Source organism: Myxocyprinus asiaticus, chromosome 32 (assembly GCF_019703515.2).
Source record: "Myxocyprinus asiaticus isolate MX2 ecotype Aquarium Trade chromosome 32, UBuf_Myxa_2, whole genome shotgun sequence".
NCBI lineage: Eukaryota > Metazoa > Chordata > Actinopteri > Cypriniformes > Catostomidae > Myxocyprinus > Myxocyprinus asiaticus.
The window spans coordinates 13790756-13812035 of record NC_059375.1 but is presented as its reverse complement, the minus strand read 5'-3'; the positions used below and the strand labels follow the sequence as shown (position 1 = coordinate 13812035).

General features: G+C 38.7%; 1 protein-coding gene across 4 annotated transcripts in view; it reads right to left on the bottom strand.

The window, feature by feature from the left end:
* LOC127422777 (protein TANC2-like) overlaps positions 1-21280 on the bottom strand; it is a 173853-nt gene that overhangs the window by 16932 nt on the left and 135641 nt on the right. For 2 of the 4 annotated variants that reach the window (XM_051666527.1, XM_051666528.1), the window contains exons 8-13: positions 16564-16689; positions 11839-11874; positions 9560-9841; positions 8545-8669; positions 1529-1760; positions 613-782 (exon numbers count right to left, since the gene is read on the bottom strand). In XM_051666527.1, coding sequence (XP_051522487.1) covers positions 613-782; positions 1529-1760; positions 8545-8669; positions 9560-9841; positions 11839-11874; positions 16564-16689 — 971 coding nt within the window. The remainder of the gene's footprint in view (positions 1-612; positions 783-1528; positions 1761-8544; positions 8670-9559; positions 9842-11838; positions 11875-16563; positions 16690-21280) is intronic. The other 2 variants (XM_051666529.1, XM_051666530.1) reach the window with 1 other exon arrangement.

The following is a 21280-nucleotide window of genomic DNA, read 5'->3' as shown; positions in this document are numbered from 1 at the left end:
ATGGGTGGGATTGTTTGCGCTATCTGTAGGTGTATGCTCCCCAATTTGCCAATTTCCTGAGAAATAGGTCATTGCACTAAGACGTCTCAGAACCACGTCTGTTTTCAGTGCAAAGTTTAAAATCAGTTCCTGCATTTGCAGTTTGGAGATTCCACCAGCAGGTGGTAATAAAGTTCAACTCAGTAAATATTGGAACATCAAATTATGTCCCTGAAAATCACTGTTGTAGCTATTTTATGATCTAAAGGTCATGGTTTATTTTTAAATTAATATTATTCTTATGTTTATATTTACAATTGTATTTATGATCTAATTTGTAGTGTTATTTTTCAACCTGTTGTTGTAGAGTGATTTTTAAGTCACTGAAAAAGAAGCCTTTAGAAGAAGTTGGTGCAATAACTGAAGAAAACCTCTATATTAAATTGCACTTGACCCAGCCCATTAGCGCTTTGCACGTGCAATTTTGCCAAACCCACTTGCGCCTAGACTTAGCACATTCTTGCATTAAAATACCAAAACTTCATGGCCATGCCCACTGACTTTGCACATATGCAAATTGCATAGCGCTGCGCTTAGAGCTATTGCTCATAAAACAGGGCCCTGTGTGTGTACCTGCAGGGAGGTTCTCACAGTCACCACCAGTTTGAGCCAGGCTGGGAACTTGCTGATGGTTTTACAGAGGAAAGAGACGATGGTGTCACCATAATCTGGTTTGTGGAACTCAGCCTCATTCAGACCGTCAATGAGGATGATGAGGTCTTCATCTGGAGTGATCTTCCTCTCTGAAAAAAGCATACAACACAAACTTTACACAAAGTAAATATTTTGCATCGTCTATGGTGTTTCCACAGCATATAACTTATACTACATCCTTATACTGGTAATCTTTCATTTCCCTTTATGTGATAAAGGGAAATTCCAGGAAATCATCCTTTACGAATTAACCTTTTTTAAGTCTCACAAAAGATTTAGCTCTGTATTAATATTTACCATACAAAATCACTAATTCCTGAGAAATATATCAATTACATGCTTATGCAGAGGTATATATTGGCCCACAAAAAAACTATTTGGACACTTTTGGACACTTAAGTTACACTTAAAATGTATGAATGTCATTGTATTAGATCTGCAGACAATCCAACCTTTCTGAGCCATTTTTGCAATTACTTATAACAAACTGTTGACAATAAATGTTTAGAGGATGTATGAAGCTCACACAGGTGCCCTAGCAGAGTTACCACAGGTGGAGTTCATCACATTCACTATGGGCATGTTCCACTAATATTTGACATCCAGAAAGTGTCACAATATTTTGTATTTTGTCTTCATTTTCAACACTCTATCTATAGTTTTATCATTTGAAACCCAACAAAGCTGTTTTTTGTGGAATGTTTTGCTTAAAAAGTGTGTTTGCGCTATCAGACAATGCAAAGACATTCATACATTATTAAGTGGCTTAAGTACTTTAAAAAAAATACTTTTAGGGTCACTGTACGTGAGTTCATGTATGGGTGAGCTGTCATGCCTTTATAAAGTGCATCCAGTGGTTCGAGCACCCCTCGTCTGAAGGCAGTGGGCGGATCTTGAACACAGGAGCGCAGACTGAGCATACTCTGTATGTGCGGCTCTTTCAACAGCAGCTCTCTGTATGCAGCGAGCTGTGGTGAACGACACAGCAGTGCTGACACATTGTGCACAAACTCCGGTACCAGGCAGGTGTAGGCATTATCTGCTTGACAGTAGTGATACGCTACAACCTGCAGGGGGCAGCAAAGAGAAGAGCAGGTGAGAGAAAGCCAGTTTTTTACATTTTCTAATAATACTGATGTAAGACAACAATACCCAAATAATAGTTCACCTAAAAACTACAATTCTGTCATATTCTACTCGCCCTAATGTCGTTCCAAATACTCATGACATTCTTTCTTCCATGGAACACAAAAGGAGACGTTAGGCAGAATGTTAGTGACCGACAACCTCTTGTATGTGAAAAGAGCAACATCAAGATAATTCAAAATTGTGTTTCACGGAAGAGGGGAAGTCATACAGGTTTGGAATGAGATAAGTGAGAGTTTATTATCACATTATTGTACATTTTGGGTGAACTATTACTTTAAGAACAGCAAAAGATTATCTGACTGCAGTAGTTGGTCCCATGAGAAGTATAGTACGAGTGGCAAAGTGCTGAATTGCAAACTGTTTCTCTCCCAATTTGGAAAGGGGCCTGACAAGCCTTTCATCTAGAGTTTCTATGGGATGCCAGTCTTGGAGACAAGTGCACATAATTGGCCCCATTAAAGCGATAATTAGTTTAATTAGCTGCTTTATTACTTGATTTGATGGACGGAAAATCTTAAGTTGTGTTGAAGTGGTCCAGACTAATGAAGTATACTTAATAAACAACACAAGGGATCGAGGAAACAAACAGTGTTATGAGGATCACATACTGTAGGTAGCAGGGGCGTTGTCTCTGAGGAGGAAAGGGAGGCACTAACTGTTACAATTTATTCCAAAGTATAACAATGACACAAGAGGAAAATCATAAATCATAAAATCATAAAAAGGCAGTGCTTGTTTTATCCTACCAGCAAAATGGTATAATCCCTACTTGTTTACAACCATGTTAGTTAGTAAAATAGCACCTTTAAGGATTGCTGAATTTTAGTGTCTTTTTTTCAACTAAAAACTAACACATCAATAGCATTGTAATATCACTAAGCATATAGGCTGGAGTGTGTAAAGGGAATCAGCACAATGTAGTGACACATTTCCAGCTCCGATTTCACCTTCATTTGTCCTAGTGTTCATTATTCAACACTTCTGAAATAAGCAAGAAGCAGACAGAGCAGGGGGCCTGGTGCTGCTCATAATTCAGCACAACTTTACACAAGAGTGAGAAGCACATGATTACTGTAATGTGTTCCAGTGTATGTGTGTGTGTGTGTATACAATAGCAAAAAAAAAAACAAAAAAACAACATGTGAACCCTTTGGAATTACCTGCATTTATGTACAGTTGAAGTCAGAAGTTTACATACACCTTAGCCAAATACATTTAAACTCAGTTTTTCACAAGTCCTGACATTTAATCGTAGAAAACATTGCCTGTCTTAGGTCAGATAGGATCATTCATTTATTTTGAGAATGTGAAATGTCAGAATAATAGTAGAGAGAATGATTTCAGCTTTTATTTCTTTCATCACATTCCCAGTGGGTCACAAGTTTACATACACTTTGTTAGTATTTGGTAGCATTGCCTTTAAATTGTTTAACTTGGGTCAAACGTTTTGGGTAGCCTTCCACATGCTTCTCACAATAAGTTGCTGGAATTTCGGCCCATTCCTCCAGACAGAACTGGTGTAACTGAGTCAGGTTTGTAGGCTTCCTTACTCGCACATGATTTTTCAGTTTTGCCATCAGATTGAGTTCAGGGCTTTGTGATGGCCACTCCAATACCTTGACTTTGTTGTCCTTAAGCCATTTTGCCACAACTTTGGAGGTATGCTTGGGGTCATTGTCCATTTGGAAGACCCATTTGTGTCGAGTTTTAACTTCCTGGCTGATGTCTTGAGATGATGCTTCAATATGTCCACATAATTTTCCTTCCTCATGATGCCATCTATTTTGTGAAGTGCACCAGTCCCTCTTGCAGCAAAACACCCCCACAATATGATGCTGCCACATTTTCAGTTTGCAATCCTCACCCTTTTTCCTCCAAACATAATGATGGTCATTATGGCCAAACAGTTCAATTTTTGTTTCATTAGACCAGAGGACATTTCTCCAAAAAGTAAGATCTTTGTCCTCATAGTCTGGCTTTTTTATGGCAGTTTTGGAGCAGTGGCTTCTTCCTTGCTGAGCAGATTTTCAGGTTATGTCGATATAGGACTCATTTTACTGTGGATATAGATACTTGTCTACCTGTTTCCTCCAGCATTTCACAAGGTCCTTTGCTGTTGTTCTGGGATTGATTTGCACTTTTTGCACCAAACTATATTCATCTCTAGGAGACAGAATGCGTCTCCTTCCTGAGCGGTATGATGGCTGCATGGTCCTATGGTGTTTATACTTGCGTACTATTGTTTGTACAGATGAACATGGTACCTTCAGGCATTTGGAAATTGCTCCCAAGGATGCACCAGACTTGTGGATGTCCACAATTGTTTTTCTGAGGTCTTGGCTAATTTCTTTTGATTTTCCCATGATGTCAAGTAAAAAGGCACTGAGTTTGAAGGTATACATCCACAAGTACACCTCCAATTCAGTACACCTCCTATCAGAAGCTAACTGGCTAATTGTCTAAATCATTTTCTGGAATTTTTCAAGCTGCTTAAAGGCACAGTTAACTTAGTGTATGTAAACTTCTGACCCACTGGAATTGTGATATATTGAATTAAAAGTGAAACAATCTGTCTGTAAACTATTGTTGGAAAAATTACTCATGTCATGCACAAAGTAGATGTCCTAAATATCTTGCCAAAACTATAGTTTGCTCATATTAAATCTGTGGAGTGGTTAAAAAAAGAGTTTTAATGACTTCAGCCTAATTGTATGTAAACTTCTGACTTCAACTGTATAAAATTGTCTTAAAATCTGGTTTGATCTCCATCTAAGTTACAATAATAAACAAACACAATCTGTTTTAACTAATAACACACAAATTATTGTATTGTTCTTGTACATACTGAATACATCATTCAAACATTCACAGTATAGGATGGGAAAAAATATGTGAACCCCTAGACTAATGACATCAACAAAAGCTAATTAGAGTCAGGATTTGGCAAACCTGGCATCCAATTAATTAAATGAGATTGGAGGTGTGGGTTAGAGCTACTTTGACTTATAAAAAGCACACAAACATTTTGTGTTTGCCATTCACAAGAGGCATCTTCTGATGTGGACCATGCCTCGCAAAAAAGAGATCTCAGAAGACCTGCAATCCAGAATGGCTGCTTTGCATAAAGCTGGAAAGGGTTACAAAGTTATGTCAAAGAGCTTAGATATTCATCAGTCCACAGTTAGGCAAATTTTCTATAAATGGAGACGATTTAGTACTGTAGCTACTCTCCCTCGAAGTGGCCATCCAACCTAGATAACTCAAAGGGCACACCACAGAATGCTCAATGAGGTAAAAAAGGACCCTAGAGTGACAGCTAAAGACTTAAAGGAATCATTGGAACTGGTTGAAATCTCTGTTCATAAGTCTACTATACGGAACACATTAAACAGGCATGGTGTCCATGGCAGGACACCATGAAGGAAGCCACTGCTTTCCAAAAAATACAAAACATTGCTGTGCACCTGAAGTTTGCCAAAGACCACCTTGACACTCCACAACACTACTGGGAAAATATTTTGTGGACTGATGAAACTAAGGTACAAGTGTTTGGGAAGAACTCGCAGCACTACGTGTAGCGTAAAAAGGGCACAGCATACCAACATTAAAACATCATCCCAACAGTGAAGTACGATGGAGGGAGCATCATGATTTGGGTCTGCTTTGATTCTTTAGGGCCTGGACCGCTTGCCATCATCGAGGGAAACATTTATTCCTAAGTTTATCAAGATATCCTACAGGATAATATCAGGGTGGCTGTGCACCAGCTGAAGCTCAGTAGAAGTTGGGTGATGCAGCAGAACAATGACCCTAAACATTGAAGTAAATCCACTACAGAATGGCTTAAAAAAAGAAAATCCACCTTTTGGGGTGGCCCAGTTAGAGCCATTCTAGACCTCAAGAGAGCCATTAATACCAGACATCCTAAGAATATGGCTGAGCTGAAGCAGTTCTGTTAGGAAGAATGATCCAAAATTCCTTTGTGCACATTGTGCAGGTCTAATCCGCAGCTACCGGAAACGCTTGGTTGAGGTTACTGCTGCCAAAGAGGATCGACCAGTTATTAAATCCAAAGGTTCACTTACTTTTTCCACAGCACTGTGAATATTTAATGAGATGTATTCAATGAAGACATGAAAGATTCTAATATATATATATATATATATATATATATATATATATATATATATATATATATATATATATATACACACACACACACACACACTGGCGGCCGAAAGTTTGGAATAACGTACAGATCTTGCTCTTATGGAAAGAAATTGGTACTTTTATTCACCAAAGTGGCATTCAGCTGATCACAATGTATAGTCAGGACATTAATAATGTGAAAAATTACTATTACAATTTGAAAAAAAATTCAGATCTTCTTAAACTACTTCAAAGAGTTCTCATCAAAAAATCCTCCATGTGCAGCAAAGACAGCTTTGCAGATCCTTGGCATTCTAGCTGTCAGTTTGTCAAGATACTCAGGTGACATTTCACCCCAAACTTCCTGTAGCACTTGCCATAGATGTGGCTGTCTTGTCGGGCACTTCTCACGCACCTTACAGTCTAGCTGATCCCACAAAATCTCAATGGGGTTAAGATCCATAACACTCTTTTCCAATTATCTGTTGTCCAATGTCTGTGTTTCTTTGCCCACTCTAACCTTTTCTTTTTGTTTTTCTGTTTCAAAAGTGGCTTTTTCAAAAGAGTCTTCTCTTTACTGTTGTACATGAATCTGGTGTTGAGCGGGTATAATTCAATGAAGCTGTCAGCTGAGGACATGTGAGGCATCTATTTCTCAAACTAGAGACTCTGATGTACTTATCCTCTTGTTTAGTTGAACATCTGGGCCTTCCACATCTCTTTCTGTCCTTGTTAGAGCCAGTTGTCCTTTGTCTTTGAAGACTGTAGTGTACACCTTTGTATGAAATCTTCAGTTTCTTTTGGGCAATTTGAAGCATTGGATAGCCTTCATTCCTCAAAACAATGATTGACAGATGAGTTTCTAGAGAAAGCTGTTTCTTTTTTGCCATTTTTTACCTAATATTGACCTTAAGACATGCCAGTCTATTGCATACTGTGGCAACTCAAAAACAAACACAAAGACAATGTTATGCTTCATTTAATGAACCAAATAGCTTTCAGTTGTGTTTGATATAATGGTTAGTAATTTTCTAGTACTAAATTAGCAATTTAGCATGATTACTCAAGGATAAAGTGTTGGAGTGATGGCTGCTGGAAATGGGGCCTGTCTAGATTTGATCAAAAATAACTTTTTTCAAATAGTGATGGTGCTGTTTTTAACATCAGTAATGTCCTGACTATACTTTGTGATCAGTTGAATGCCACTTTAGTGAATTAAAGTACAAATTTCCTTCTGAAACAGCAAAATTTGTACATTATTCCAAACTTTTGGCCACCAGTGTATATATAAATAATTTATATAAAATATGCGATTAAAGAAAGAGAAAAAATTATCTGTTTACTGCATCTCTGAAAATGTGAGACTTCATGTTTATTCAGTTCGATGCATTCTATTGTGCACCTTAGAAAAAGGTTTTTAAAATCAAGAACAACAAATGCCTGAAACCCCTTCCATGAATATGAATGAAGTGTAATGCCAGTGGCATACTGCAAATTTTATGTTTTGTTTTTTGCCCTTTATTTTTTTTAACATAAACAAACCTTCCAAGAACGTGTTGTGCGACAACCTAATACAAACTTAAAAGAAAATATAACAAAACAAGACATGGCTTGTAGACCGATTATTGATGTAATGTTGCAGATTAGTTGCTGAAAGGTTCTTGTAATTTAGAGGTTATGGGAATGTTAGGGAAACCATTATGCACAATCTAAAACAAATGTTCGATTTCCATAAAATTCTGTAAAAAACTTTCCCGGCTAACCAAAAAAGAACAGTTTTATTCTGGTAACATTCTTGGAACCAAAAACTAACATACACAGAACGCTCAGAGAACCACATTTTTTTTAGTTGGGGTGATGCATCGTTTACTGTGATTATGATTCCCTCGTAAATACATTTTTGCCATTTCTGTGCAACAGGAAATAGTCTGTGTAAACACACAGTATATAAGGCTTCCGAGGTGTCCCGTACACCAGTGTGTACTGCCATAACAGGGAAAGTAACGGTCAATTAGGTCCAGTGGCACACAGCTCTTTAAATACAACAGAGATAAAACAAACCACAGGTGGATTTGGAGATGTTGGAGAAATGAGAGCGATCAGACGCAGAGTCATGGCTGTGCCAACCAGAGAGAGAATCAACTGTATTAGAATACTAATTTACTCCCACAAACGTTTTAAAAGAACTTAAACCACCCAGAAAGGGCAGAGTGAGAGAGAGAGAGAGAATCGATTATTAATGCATTGACTTAACTAGATCTAATAGCTTGGAAAGAAAATTGCTTTCTGCCTGAATAAATATTTTATGAGGCTCACTGGCAAGCATATTTTTTTTTTTTCATTTTTAAACATATCTGCATAATGCAATAGCTGCGACCGAGACAGCCAGTCTCAACAGGTTAAGACGGGTCTTTTGTGTGTGTGTGTTTGTATGTGTGTGAGTGTGTGTGTGTAAGAGAGATGAGAGAGTATTTATAGTGGTCAACAGGATCTACTGTTGTGCATGTATCATGGCCAAGAAAAAATGTGAGAACAGTATGTGTGTGTTTGCACCTGTGACGCAAGCCTCCTCATGGCCTCCTCCTGTCTCCTCCTTATTTCTGGAGTTCCAGGGCAACTTCCTCCTCCCAGTGTACCATGTGAGGGCTGCGGCTGTGTGAGAGGGATACCGTCGCCATCTGTCCACACACAAAAACAATTAATTTTCCCTTTATTGTGTATGTCACCCACATTTCCAGTATATGCTTAGCCATTGCTAAGGTTTTGTGAATATTTTATAGCAGGTTGTTAGGGTATTCTGGGTGGTTCACTGGCATAAGTTAAAAGAGCCCACCCTTAAGTCCCTGTGATATTCTGTCCCTAGATATGGCATGCGTCCCTCCTTCAGTGCAAGTCTATGAGATTGAGGTGAAAATCCTAATTCTGATAGCTTGTCCCATAAAAAATCCTCAATACGTGTGGCTTATTGAGGAGAGGTGTGCTTTTACTTCTGTAAGCCTTGTGATTTTCGCCTGGTGGACGATAAAATAAAGAAACATTGGACAGACTTACTCTGAGTGAAGGACCCCGAGCCATATCTAGGGACCTGAGTATCACAGAGTCAATGAAACTCTTTTGACTTGGGCTAGTAAGCAACCACATGGCAACCACCAGAGCACTCAGAGCACCTTAGCGACCCCATAGCAAAACCAGGTTAGGTTTAGCACAAGCAAGTACCACTCACTTTTTCTTCAGAGAATGTAAAATGCAGTTTTCATAACATATCTCTTCATCAGATACTACAGCACTATCAAAACATTGCTCTGTGTGTAAGTGAATACCAACCAGCCAGATATAGCAAAATTGGCTCAACCAATGATGTAAGTTTGGGGCGGGACTATCTGTTTGTCAAACCAACAGCAGATGGAGGCAAACAATGATTATTTTAGCCATTCTGTTTGGTGGTGCAGAAATTACACACTTCAGCTTTAAGAGTCTTTCAGTTGAGAATCATGGTCTTTCATCACTCTATATTTGGCCTTCAATAAAAAACATGTTTTGCACTTTGCATAAAGTCACGTATGCTTACGTTTGGGTGACGCCTGTGGGCTGTCTGAAGCGATCTGTCGCATGCGGTTGCCGTGGCAGCTGAGAGCCACGAGGCGTGAGATGATGGCAGTTTTGCCATAGCCAATGTTGCCTACCAGGACCACGCCAAAGTTGGTGGCAGAGTGGGAGGTGCGCAGGTAGGCGTCAATCTCCTGGAAGAGCCAATCACGGCCAGTAAACACAGAGTCCATGGTGATACTGGGCACCTCGAAAAGCAAGGGCTTTAGTGCTATATCCTGCAGTCTGTACGGAGTGAATCGCACTGCGAATGGAGAGACAGTATAAAAAGTTACAAATGTTTACAAAAACAATACACTCCCATTTGCATGCACCCTCTCAAGGCTTAACACACACAAATAATCCAAAATACAATCATAAATCAACAGATACAAACAAAAACAAACAGATATATCAACACCTAAATTAGCGTTCACACTGACAGCGATTTGCGGCGGCAAGAGAAATGAGAAAATGAAGCAACTCGACAAAGTTGAGGAAAGTTTAACTTGAAAGCAAAATAGACAGAGATGCAACACTACCAAATTGCGACAACCATTGAGCATTACGCTTTCAGCTATTCTAATTTCTACAAGTGGTCCGATAGCATTGATGCTTAACATTAGGCAGAGGCTTCTGCTTGATAATTTTTCATCTTAATATAACATGATGCATTATGCACAAATGTACAAATGATTTCATTTTCAGTGTGAACGCCCCTTAAAGGAATAGTTCACCCAGAAATAAAAATTCTGGCATCATTTTCTCACACTCATGTTGTTTCAAACCTGTATGACTTTCTTCTGCGAAACACAAAAGAAGGAATTTTGAACCATGCAGGGCTCTTGGAAATCCATAAAATGGGAGTTGACTCACTTAAAGCTTAAAAAAAGCACCCAAAAGTATCATAAATATTCCATGCGACTTGTGCATCATATTTCAAGTCTTCTGAAGGCATTAGGGATGTGCATGAGTAATCGAGTACTCGTTCTGCACCAGCTACTCGAATATTAAAAACACTACTTGAAAATCGCAAATTCATTTGCCTGCCGTGAGTGGCACTGAATTACACTGTTTTCCCTGAATCTCTCACCAAATCTTGCAGTTGCAATTGAGTCCACTGGGGGGTGCTGTGGATATGTGTCATCATCAAGATGTTGGATGAGAGAAGAAGATATGATGGCGTCTGTGCTTTTGAAAGCAAAGTATGGCAAAACATGTAATATACTGATTCTTATTAAATTATACTAAATTTATATTTGGTTCTTGTTGGAGTCATGCAAACCAACAGATGAGGATCAGCTTGTAGTGGTGGAAAGAAAATGCGAAGCAAACTTGGAAGCTGATCAGACCAGTATGTGTGTTAAATCGCTTAACACAGGTAGAGTGCATTTTATAAAAAGCAAAATTTCACCACTTGTTTTTTCTGAATAATAACATGAGAAATGATAAAAATGTGATTGCTTTTATGTAGACTGAGAGTTTATGCTGTATGTGTGCGTTAAAACAAAAACAAAATATAAGATTTACTTACATGTTATTTTTAAGGTGCATTTTAATTTACGAGTAATCGAGTAGTTGTTTTTTTGTGAGTTAAGAGTACTCAACTACAAAATTACTCGAAAATGCCCATCCCTAGAAGGCATACGGTTTTGGTGAGAAACAACCCAGAAATGTCCGTTTCTGCCATAGCTCTCCTTTGCGTGTTCATGGCTGTATGAGAGAAGCTTGATTGCATGTTTGAATGTTCACATGTGAATATGCAATGTTTTCGCTTTCACTAGGTTTAAGCGCGAGCCATTTCTCTCATGCACTCGTGAACATGTAAAGGTGAACTATGGCAGAAGTCAAGACTTTTACTGTGAAATGACTTCAATCGTACACCCTTAGATGACTTAGAATATGAGTCACATGGACTAATTTTACGATACTTTTGGGTCCTTTTTAAACGTTAAATTAATTACTATCAATGGCCATTGTATTTAAATCAGCAAACAGGACATCCTTTAAAATTCCTCTTTAGGTGTTCCGCATAAGAAAGTCATACGGGTTTGGATTGCTATGGTGAAGAAATGTTGACAGAATTTTCATTTTTTGTATGAGCTATTCCTTTAATACGACACACTACTAATTCATCCACATCACAAAATAAAGTACAATACTGCCATTCCAGAAGATCGTATACCCCTACTGCTACCCAGCTATTAAAGGGACATTACAGTGAAGGGACAGAGGACTGCATTCGCAAGAACCCACACTTACGTGACTGTGACTGCCAGGCATGGGTGTTAGCGGAAGCTGAGACACACACACACACACACACACACAGGTGACAGGAGAAACAGAGAGAGGGAAAGCTTGCACTGAAAAAGCAAATCAGTCAAAAAAAAAAAAAAAACTGTGGCTAAGGGCAACAGGTGAATGGAGGAGATGTGAGGATGTGAGAGACAGGCTGAGGTGGAACTGTGATGAACAGAAGTTAAAAGAGTAATGCTTTACAATAAGGTTCCCTTTGTTAACATAAGTTAATAACATTAGTTAACATCATCTAACAATGAACAATTGTATTTTTATTAACTAACATTAACAAAGATTAATAAATGCTGTAAAAAATATATTGTTCATTGTTAATTCATGAGACCTAAAGCATTAACTAATGTTACGGAATGGAACCTTAGGACCCACTTTATATAAGGTGTCTTTAACTACTATGTACTTTACCATTTGATACAATGCACTTATTATGTACATACGTGTTGTTGCATTGTAGTTACATTTAAAGTACCTGCATTTAATTACATCTGTAGTTACACTGTTAACCTTACCCCTAACCCCTAACCCAAATCCTAAACCTACCCTTACCTCAACCTCAGTAGCAGCAAATGTAAATCTTGTGAGAATTTTGCAGAACAACATGTAGTTACACAATAAGTACATTGTATTGTATGTATTTTAATGTTAGTCCATAGTTGTTAAAGATACCTAACATATAAAGTGGGACTAAACCTATTATAAAGTGTTACCATTAAAGGGAAGTGCCATAAAAACTGTTTGTCAAGATTACACTTCAATTAAATTTTTCAAATCAGTGATACAATCGGATAACAATGGTATTACAGTATATTTTGTTCTTTAACTCAAATCAGGCTAAAAAAACGTTTAAAAAATTTAAATTTTTAGGCTGGTCCAGTTTGCACAGGAGATTTATAGAGTAAGCAATCGTTATGAAAATGGTGACTGCCTCTTTTAACAGAAAGGCGGGTCTTCCATTTCTACAGCCGCCATATTGAGCATTACAATCACCAATTCATTTTTCTACGAGTGGTCCTTCTTCTCTCCCCTTAATATTGTCTTTGGCGCTAGCAATATTAGCATTAGCACTTACCGTATGCTGTTTGGCAGAGGCTTTTGCTTGGTCTCAACATGGTTGTTTTGCACAATCGGATACATTTATCATCTTCACACTGCTGGCCGAGCAAAAAAAAACTAAAATGGTAAAATATTATGATGATTACTTCCTAAAAAGTTGGGGGCAGCGACCCCAGTTACAGTTATTTTCAGTTACCACAGAAAATAATTTGGACTTGTCCCTCAGGTTTAAAAAAATACTATCAAAAATGTTGATTACAGTAATGCACTCATAAAGGAAGTTAACAGGGCCATGAACCTCAAACATTTAAGAGGAGATATGTTAAGCTCAAAATTTTAAGTATGTACATTAGTTATTTATTACAAATTTGTATTATTTGAAAATGTGTATTTATGTATGAAATTTGTATTTACTTATTCATATTATTATTTATCTGTAAATCTATCTAAATAGTGATTTTAGTAGTGGGACTACTGTTGTATGCGAATGAACTTCAAGGTATTCGTAACCAATGTACAGTACAGTGTTTGGATTTTTCTTAATGTAAATGTATCCTTGCACGTCTAATGGGAAAGTTACTGGGTTTATTGGCTTTATATAGTCATGACAGTTGATTTTGTTTTTTGTTTTTAATTGTATCCCCTTTTCTCCCCAATTTTGGAATGCCCAATTCCCACTACTTACTAGGTCCTCGTGGTGGTGCGGTTACTCACCTCAATCCGGGTGGTGGAGGACAAGTCTCAGATGCCTTCGCTTCTGAGACAGTCAATCCGCACATCTTATCACGTGGCTCGCTGTGCATGACACCGCGGAGACTCACAGCATGTGGAGGCTCATGCTACTCTCCGTGATCCACACACAACTCACCACGCGGCCCATTGAGAGCAAGAACCCTTAATCACAACCACGAGGAGGTTACCTCATGTGACTCTACCCTCCCTAGCAACCAGGCCAATTTGGTTGCTTAGGAGACCTGGCTGGAGTCACTCAGCACACCCTGGATTCGACCTCCGACTCCAGGGGTGGTAGTCAGCGTCAATACTTGCTGAGCTACCCAGGCCCCCAGTCATGACAGTTGTTGAAAGCATTGGATATAACCAGGGCTGGAAATAAATGCATGGGATTTTCTGCATCTGTGGTTGCACAAAGTTGACCATCGTTAGTGGCCAGAACACATTCATGCAACAGATCAACAGATGCACACGGGAATCCACGGGCAACCGATCTAAACATGCACACAACAGATCCACATGCAGTCAATTTACAAATCCACGTACCAGAATCAGAATCTGTCATCTGCTTTTCTATAATTGTTTGGTTTGGTTCAGCTACCAAGTCAGACATCAGAAGACTTCAGAGGATAGTCTGGACTGCTGAACGGATTATTGGTTCTCACCTTCCCACCCTCCAAGAACTATACACCTCCAGAGTATGGAAAAGTGCTGGAAAAATCTCTTTGGACCCCATTCACCCAGCACACTTCCTTTTTGAACAGTTGCCCTCTGGCCATCGCTACAGAGCCCTGAGCACCATAACAGTGAGGCACAAGAACAGTTTCTTCCCTCAGGCCTTTCACCTTATGAACAATCATGAGCATATTCAACTATTCATTCATATTTATATTCCATTTATATTTATTTGACATATCCAACCTCTTCTGCACAATACATTAAATCACCTTGCACATAACTATATCTGTATATAACATATTTGAACAACACTACTGTAGTTTCCTCTATATATTTATCTGTTGTATCTATTTTTTTTATTCTTATTTAACTGTTTATGTATAAATGTTTATATGTATATTTCAATTTTTGTATGTATATGTTATATATGTATATTTTTTGTATTCTCTTTGCACTAGAAACTTCTGTCACCATGAAAAATTCCTTGTGTGTGTAAGCATACTTGGTAATAAAGCTCATTCTGATTCTGATTTCTGATTCTGACCAGAAGAATGCACATATATATGGTTTTCTTTGCTCACAATACCATCCACAAGTACATCAGTGTGTGTGTAATTTAATGCACAGATAAATGGTGAGCCTTTTTATTGGTATTCTTCTTCGAGAATGTCTGTTCTGCAGTTTTTACATAACTCTGCACAGACAAGTTTGGTAAATGATGTTTATTACACTAGTCTCATGTTAACATATATAATAGTTATGTATTGTGGCTACACTTTCGAAACTGTGTCCATCTTAACGTTCATTGCATTGCCCCATTTACTTCCATTGTAAGTGCCTTAATTTAACTTGTACTGTACTGTTTTGAGTCAAAATTATTTTCTGCAGTAATCAGCAGCATGCTACAAATGCTGTTGATAGTGCTTAAAAAGGGATAGTTCACCCATGGAAAGAAAAAATCTGTCATCATTTATTCACCATCATGTTGTTCCAAACCAATATGGCTTTCTTCTGTGGAACACAAAAGGAGATGTCAGGCAGTATGTTTAGTCTCAGTCACCATTCACTTTCATTGTATAGTCAAAAGATGCAATGAAAGTGAATGGTGACTGAGGCTGACATTCTACCTAACATCTCCTTTTGTGTTCCACAGAAGAAAGAAAGTCAAACAGGTTTGGAACAACAAGAGGGTGAGCAAATAATTACAGAATTTCCCTTTTTGGCTTACAACTATGCATTTAACTTGAATTGAACCCGGGACATTCCTTTAAAGGCTAGTAGCGGGCAGAACAATTGTTCCTCAAGGCAATGTTTAATAACAAGCCGTAACATATTTTGAGCGGAGTCACCTTCGCTGTCCAGACATTGTTTTAATTATTCACCAGGTGCGAGTGGCTGACTGGACCAGCAGGAATAACATAGCTCTGCATCACTGACTGAGCAGTGTGTGTGTGTGTGTCAGTGGAAATGGACGATTTGAGGACACACCAAGGGTCCTGTTTCCTAATTAACTGATAAAGATAAAGGATGAGAAGGGTGAGTGTATGAGACGAATTGTGTCCTCACCCAGTGGACATGAGGCCTGTTTTAAATCTCTTTCTACTTCCTTTATCAGTGTGTGTGTAGCTCCCTATAGAGTTTAATCTCAGTGCCTCAGTGGGGACACTGACATTGATGCACAGAGACAAAGGGCAGATTGGGACACAACCCGGCCTTGTACAGACACTTGAATGGAAAAGACGTACTGTGAGTGAGTGTGAGAGGAAGAAAGGTTAAGACATAGCAATGACAGACTGAGGCTTTGTACATAGTGATTGTGGCAAAGATGGAGTGATCTATGGGCACATTTTGACATCAAATCAAATATACATTGGAGTTCTGAGTCCAAATTGAAAATCTGGGAGTCAGATTTCATTTAAAGCTGCAAATAAAAAAAGCTTTTTGATTTTGAGAAATTAGAAACAAAACACATAATGACGTAAAAAGAATAAGACATATTTAAGATAATGCACTATTTATAGGTCACTAATCAAATGTAAGCAAATTTGTGACATTGACCATGATTTCTTAGCTTCCACTGAAGCATTTTTACAAGTGGACTCCTACTTTTGAACCCCACTGTATTTGTAAGCTGGAATCCATAAAGAAAGATTCAGGGCGATGTAAATCAAAGCTAAGCAGCCGAACAAAACACAGGATACTTCTCACCTCTCAGGTCCTGCCCAGAGCGGCCCATAGCCATGTTTTGTCGGGGCATGCGCAGGGAGGTGCGCATGGGGGCGTGTCTCTGCTTATCCAAGTAGGCCAGGTCCTCGAGGTGGGCCGAACTTGTGGCTAAAGGGACAGAAGACAATAATGGGAGTTAGAGAAATGAGAAACAGAGACTTAAGTTCTTTAGTTCAACTGCTGTTGTTTTATTGGTGGCATTTTATTATGGCTCATGAAACTGAGAAATTGAGAATGTAAAACGGCTGCTTTATATTTGTTTTAGGGCTGTCGATTTTAACGTGTCAATTCAATGTGATTGATTATATAAAATATAATGTGATTAAATAAAAATGAATGCAATTAATCATGTCCCCAGACCGTAATAAGGAATATTCCTGCCATCGGAGCAATTCAAGCTTGACGTACAACCTGTTTTCAGCAGGGGTAGTAAGTGAATCTCCAGCTGTTTAGGCAATGCGCAGCTGTCCAGAGAACAAACCTCAGGCTTGCTTGACACTAGCAACAGCACAAGATGAGGACGTTTTTTTGCGTTCAAACCAGGGGTGGGTAAAAATATAGATTCTCCGATATATCGCAATCTTCATCTGAATGATCTCGATATCGATTCTTAAATCCCAAGATCGATCATTAACTCTATACATAGCCTCTATACAATGAGAGGAAATCACTCGCATTTGCAACCAAATTTCGCGCTTTGTGACTAAAATGTATATATTTGGCAACTGGCTGGTAAATGTTCAGATTTCACTCACCAGTGAATGAACTGTGTAGTGGTGAAGTATTCAGAGAGATCCTATTACTGCATGTTGGGGTGTAAAAGTTGTTCAATGTAATGTGTGTCCAAAGACGAGATCCACGCAACCCATTTGTCATTAAATAATGTCTCTTTTAATATCCTTTCTGTTCTTTACTCACAGTTTTTTAATAAAAATTACATAAATAAATAAACATTTAATTGTAATCATTGCACAGATGCGATGAAGCCATTCAAGTCCCTCTCGTTAACATGCACTCATTTAAAGAAACTTACAGATATGCCGGTTTCCTAAAGAGATGGTGCCGATTTTTAACACTTGTTCTACAAATCAATGTAAATACTTGTAAATAGTACAAATTATGCAATTAAACAGTAAACATGTAACAAAATATAATGTATGCAATATAATATTACATTTATTGATTGAATACATGGATTTGTTCATTTCAGCAGCCATATCACCCTGCAGCTCTCGCCTGGTTACTCACCAAAGATAAGCAGCATTGAGCCTGGCCAGTACCTGGATGGGAGACCTCCTGGGGAAAACTAAGGTTGCTGCTGGAAGAGGTATTAAGGAGGCCAGAAGGGGGTGCTCACCCTGCGGTCTGTGTGGGTTCTAATGCCCCTGTGTAGTGATGAGGACACTAAAAGACATTGTCTTTCAGATGAGATGTTAAACTGAGGTCCTGACTCTCTGTGGTCATTAAAAATCCCAGGGCACTTCTCGTAAAGAGTAGGGGTGTACACTGGTGTCCTGGACAAATTCGCCCCATTGGCCCTTCTCAGTAATGGTCTCCTAATAATCCCCCATCCATTAATTGGTTCTATAACTCTACTCTCTCCTCTCCACCAATAGCTGGTGTGTGGTGAGCGTACTGGCGCACTATGGCTGCCGTCACATCATCCAGGTGGATGCTGCACACTGGTGGTGGTTGAGGAGAGTCCCCTGTTCACTGTGTAAAGCGCTTTGAGTGTAATGTCAGAAAAAGAGCTATATAAATGTAACATTTATTCATTTTTAAAAAGCTAAAATGTGAACAAAATGATGAAAAACTAATAAAATATAATTTGTAAAATTTATATTTTCTTTAATATACCTAGTTAAAAGGTGCCCTGTATAATTAACAGCATTAGCTGGGAGATAATTTATTTCATATGTAAGCAAAAGGGACATTATAACCAAGATATACCCAGATGAATCTATATCGAATCGAAAGCTTGTGAATCTGAATCTAATCGGGAAATCTGTATCAGTACCCAGCCCTAGTTCAAACACAGCTGGATGGAGTGCAATTCCAAATGCAGGGATCCTGAAACTATGTTTAACTTGACAAAACAACATAAAAATGCTTTTTATGACGTGACACAACCAATGTAAGACACTCCAAAAGCATCCGTCTGATGTCTACATTGACGTGTCCTTAGAAAAGCCCCTATAATGAATCTATTTCAGACAGACTGATGAATTCAATTGCAAAATGGATTGCTGTGAACTGTAGGCCAATGATTGGCTTATGTTCAATAACATGAAAATAAACAATATATTGCCTTCTAAAGCCACTTTTTGTATTGTACTTTCAATGCTTTACTCATCTGCCACAATAATGTAATGCATTTTAATGATCTGAATTATTAGATTTATAATATATATTATAATTATTTTTAATATCATTATTTCAGCATTATATATTGAATTATAGATATTCGAGGGCCTTTCTCATCAAAAATGTATACATGTGATTAATTGTGATTAATTAATCACCATATCATGAAATTCATTCAATAAAATTTTTTATATGATGTTATATGACTTGCAAAGTGCCACAATCAGCTCTCATATAACATTAGAATTCAGCGCACTTTGTTTAGTTAGTCATGTACTTGCCTATGTCTCCAGTTTTGTTGGAGAAACCTTGTTAGCACATTTTGCAATTTCATCCCTTCAGGACAAGTGAACTAACCAATGGGCGACCGGCATTCAGACAAACACTTGATTCAAACAAACAGAGTTTTATAATGCCAAGGACAAGACGGGACTAAAGTGGGTGCACTATCCCGCTGCCTAAAGATTGAAAAAAAAAAAAATCCTTGTCAGTTTAAAATATCTGTGATGCAACGGCAATGGATTTTTTCCCCCAAAAAAGACAAGTTAGTGTGGGTAAGAGAGTGAATGAAAAAATAATAATAATGTACCTCATACATTTACGTGGATTAAAATGCAGTTACATTCCACAATGATGCTTTCAAACAGTTCTTCACATCCACGTTTTCTTGAATATCAATTTCTAATCTGATTCTCTGATTTGATTCTTATTATATTATATTCCATATATTTTCCAGATAATCCATATATAAAGTAGAAAATGACACAGAAGAATTGATCACTGTGGTGTCTAAGCATTGCCCCTAAAATGTGAACACACTAATCCTCATTACAAAACACCACCATCTCTGTCTTTGCCAGAACTGGATTTTCTGGTGCAAAAAGTCTGTGTCAAAACTCTAGCAGTGGAACTTCTAACAGTCAGTATCTGGTGTGGCCACCAGCTGCATTAAGTACTACAGTGCATCTCCTCCTTATGGACTGCACCAGATTTGCCAGTTCTTGATGTGAGATGTTACCCCATTCTTCCACCAAGGCACTTGCAAGTTCCCGGACATTTCTGGGGGGAGTGGCCCTAGCCCTCACTCTCAGATCCAACAGGTCCCAGACGTGCTCAATGGGATTGAGATCCGGGCTCTTCGCTGGCCATGGCAGATCACTGACATTCCTGTCATGCAGGAAATCACGCACAGAACGAGCAGTATGGCTGGTGGCATTGTCATGCTGGAGGGTCATATCAGGATGAGTCTGCAGGAAGAATACCACATGAGGGAGGAGGATGTCTTCCCTGTAACGCACAGCGTTGAGATTGCCTGCAATGACAACAAGCTCAGTCCGATGATGCTGTGACACACTGCCCCAGACCTTGATGGACCCTCCACCTCCAAATCGATCCCCCCACCAAGAGTACAGGCCTCGGAGTAACGCTCATTCCTTCAACGATAAACGAGAGTCCGACCATCACCCCTGGTGAGACAAAACCATGAAGAAAAAAAAAGTGAAGAGCACTTTTTGCCAGTCCTGTCTGGTCCAGTGAAGGTGGGTTTGTGCCCATAGGCGACATTGTTGCCAATGATGTCTGGTAAGGACCTGCCTTACAACAGGCCTACAAGCCCTCAGTCCAGCCTCTCTCAGCCTATTGCGGACAGTGTGAGCACTGATGGAGGGATTGTGTGTTCCTGGTGTAACTCGGGCAGTTGTTGTTGCCATCCTGTACCTGTCCCACAAGTGTGATATTCAGATGTACCGATCCTGTGCAGGTGTTGTTACACATGGTCTGCCACTGCGAGGTCGATCAGCTGTCCTTCCTGTCTCCCTGAAGTGCTGTCTTAGGTGTCTCACAGTACGGACATTGCAATTTATTGCCCTGGCCACATCTGCAGTCCTCATGCCTCCATGCAGCATTTCACGCACTTTCACGCAGATGAGCAGGGACCCTGGGCATCTTTCTTTTGGTGTTTTTCAGAGTCAGTAGAAAGGTCTCTTTAGTGTCCTAAGTTTTTATAACCGTGACCTTAATTGCCTACCATCTGTAAGCTGTTAGTGTCTTAACAACCGTTCCACAGGTGCATGTTCATTAATTGTTTATGGTTCATTGAACAAGCATGGAAAACATTGTTTAAACCCTTTACAATAAAGATCTGTAAAGTTATTTGGATTTTTACAAAATTATCTTTAAAATACAGTGTCCTTTAAAAGAAAGTTTCTTTTTAGTACTGTCACTACTAGGACTGTCAAGATCATGCAAGTTTGGCTGATGAAAAGGTGTCATACAAATAACTGCAATTAACAATTTAATTGGATGTAAATGTGGTGTATACTGTACACTTTAAGTA